The sequence below is a fragment of the Colobus angolensis genome, unplaced genomic scaffold, assembly GCF_000951035.1.
Source record: "Colobus angolensis palliatus isolate OR3802 unplaced genomic scaffold, Cang.pa_1.0 Scaffold581, whole genome shotgun sequence".
Lineage (NCBI taxonomy): Eukaryota > Metazoa > Chordata > Mammalia > Primates > Cercopithecidae > Colobus > Colobus angolensis.
Window position 1 is genome coordinate 290,498 of NW_012119388.1, and position 1,805 is coordinate 292,302.

The 1,805-nt window shown below is 36.3% G+C and overlaps 1 protein-coding gene across 1 annotated transcript in view; it reads right to left on the minus strand.

The window, feature by feature from the left end:
* Positions 1-1,805, minus strand: part of DNAJA1 (DnaJ (Hsp40) homolog, subfamily A, member 1) — a 14,403-nt gene that overhangs the window by 9,616 nt on the left and 2,982 nt on the right. Inside the window, exon 4 of the mRNA XM_011962212.1 lies at positions 54-174. Coding sequence (XP_011817602.1) covers positions 54-174 — 121 coding nt within the window. The remainder of the gene's footprint in view (positions 1-53; positions 175-1,805) is intronic.

The window sequence follows — 1,805 nt, forward strand, 5'->3', positions numbered from 1 at the left end:
GCTCCATTTTCAGGTGTCATATTGAAGACGTTTAAAAAAACAAAAAACAAAACAAAAAAAACCCCATACCTTCACATTTGTCACAAATCACATTCTTTTGCAGAGCCAGTTTTCTTGTTGCACCATTATATAAGTCTTCTAGGGTTACTGAGAGCTGATGTACAACATTTTTGCCTAAAACAAAATATTTCTCATTACAAATCTGTTTGATGTTGAATCTTACTTATCTGTGCTAAAAGCACCATAAAAAATGTGAAAGGACAATAGAAGATGAACCTCACAAGGTACATCTGTTGACTACCTACTATATACACAGAATATCCTCAAACTGTGATGTAATCACAGATGAGGGAAAATCAGGTCAGAAATTAAGTATTTGCCTAAGGGCATAGACGTGACCATCTTGGAAATATGGTATAAGCAGAAACATTAACCTCAAAGTCCCTTGAGAAAAACCAATGTTATTTAAAAGGGCACATTTCACAATAATGCAAACATTCATTTCTGTCACAATATATTCTTTGAAGCTTTCACTTCGTACCGTATTGAGCAACGTGGCCAATTACTTCATCCAAAAATTCTGTAGCACAGTAAAATTCTCATTAATCAAGATTGGCCAGGGAAGTTGATGCATTTATTGAGTCACCACAGAAGAGTATCCATTTCTACTTCTTCCTGATTTAGTAGAAAACAGCCCATTTACTACTGGGCCAGCACCGGTTGTTTTAAAGGCCAAATTTCTCATACCTTTTATAATAGAATTGCCCAACAGAACTTTCTGCAGTGATAAATGTTTAATATCTGTTCTATCCAACACAGCAGCCACCAATCACATGTGCTTATTGAGCATGTAAATGTGGCCATTTAGACTAAGAAACTGAAGTTTTGTTTTTGTCTTAAATTAATGGAGCCACACATGGCCAGTGGCTCCTAGGGAGTGCCTTACTTCACTTAAATCAGAATGGGAAATGGAAGGTCAAGATCTCATAAGGACACTGAGGTTAGAAATATGAAGTCACCTGCTAATAAGTTGTAAGTTCCTCGCTAGTGATCCTTCCACAAGGACTTATTCACATATTACTGCCTTTCCACCAACTGAAAAGAGTTCTCAAACTCCTTTCTGTACATGCCTAATGAACATTTTTACTTTCTAATCAAGCATGAAATACCATTAATTATGTCCTTCTGCTTATAAGCTCCACCTTTAGTTTTGGCACACTAAAATCTAGCTGCCCTTATTTTGTACAGTGTTGAGAGTATAAGGAAGCAAAAATAAAGCTTCTAGAGCTTGATGAAGCATATTTCCCCAAAAATAACCTCTCAATATGATCTAAAGCCACATAAAAGAGCTTGCCAATGTTAACCTGCAGGTCAGTTCTTTGTAAGGTAAGTGAAAAACCACCACTACTGTTTTGTGGACAAATTCTACCAATTTACTAAGCAAGTGATTTGGATTGTGGACTTTCTTTTTAAGGAGTTTAAATATCTTAGAAGCTCAAAGTGAAACTTAATGGCTTGGCCATTCGTTCTAAAACCGGTCCTGCTCATCAGCCCTTGTTTGTATACACTATACTGGGAATAAAGTGAGACTAATTTCTCTTGACTTAAACACTTTATTCCTATGAGCAGTATTTCTAGAGCCCATAGGCCACTTTCCTGATAAATATATTAAATACATAATTTTGACACAATAAAGCTGAAGCAACATTAGATAGGTGGCAGGCAACGAACCAGTTTTCAGCCCTGGCTCTGTTGGTTTGCTATATGAGCTTGAAAAAGTTCTACGTTTCTCAACTTTAACTTAC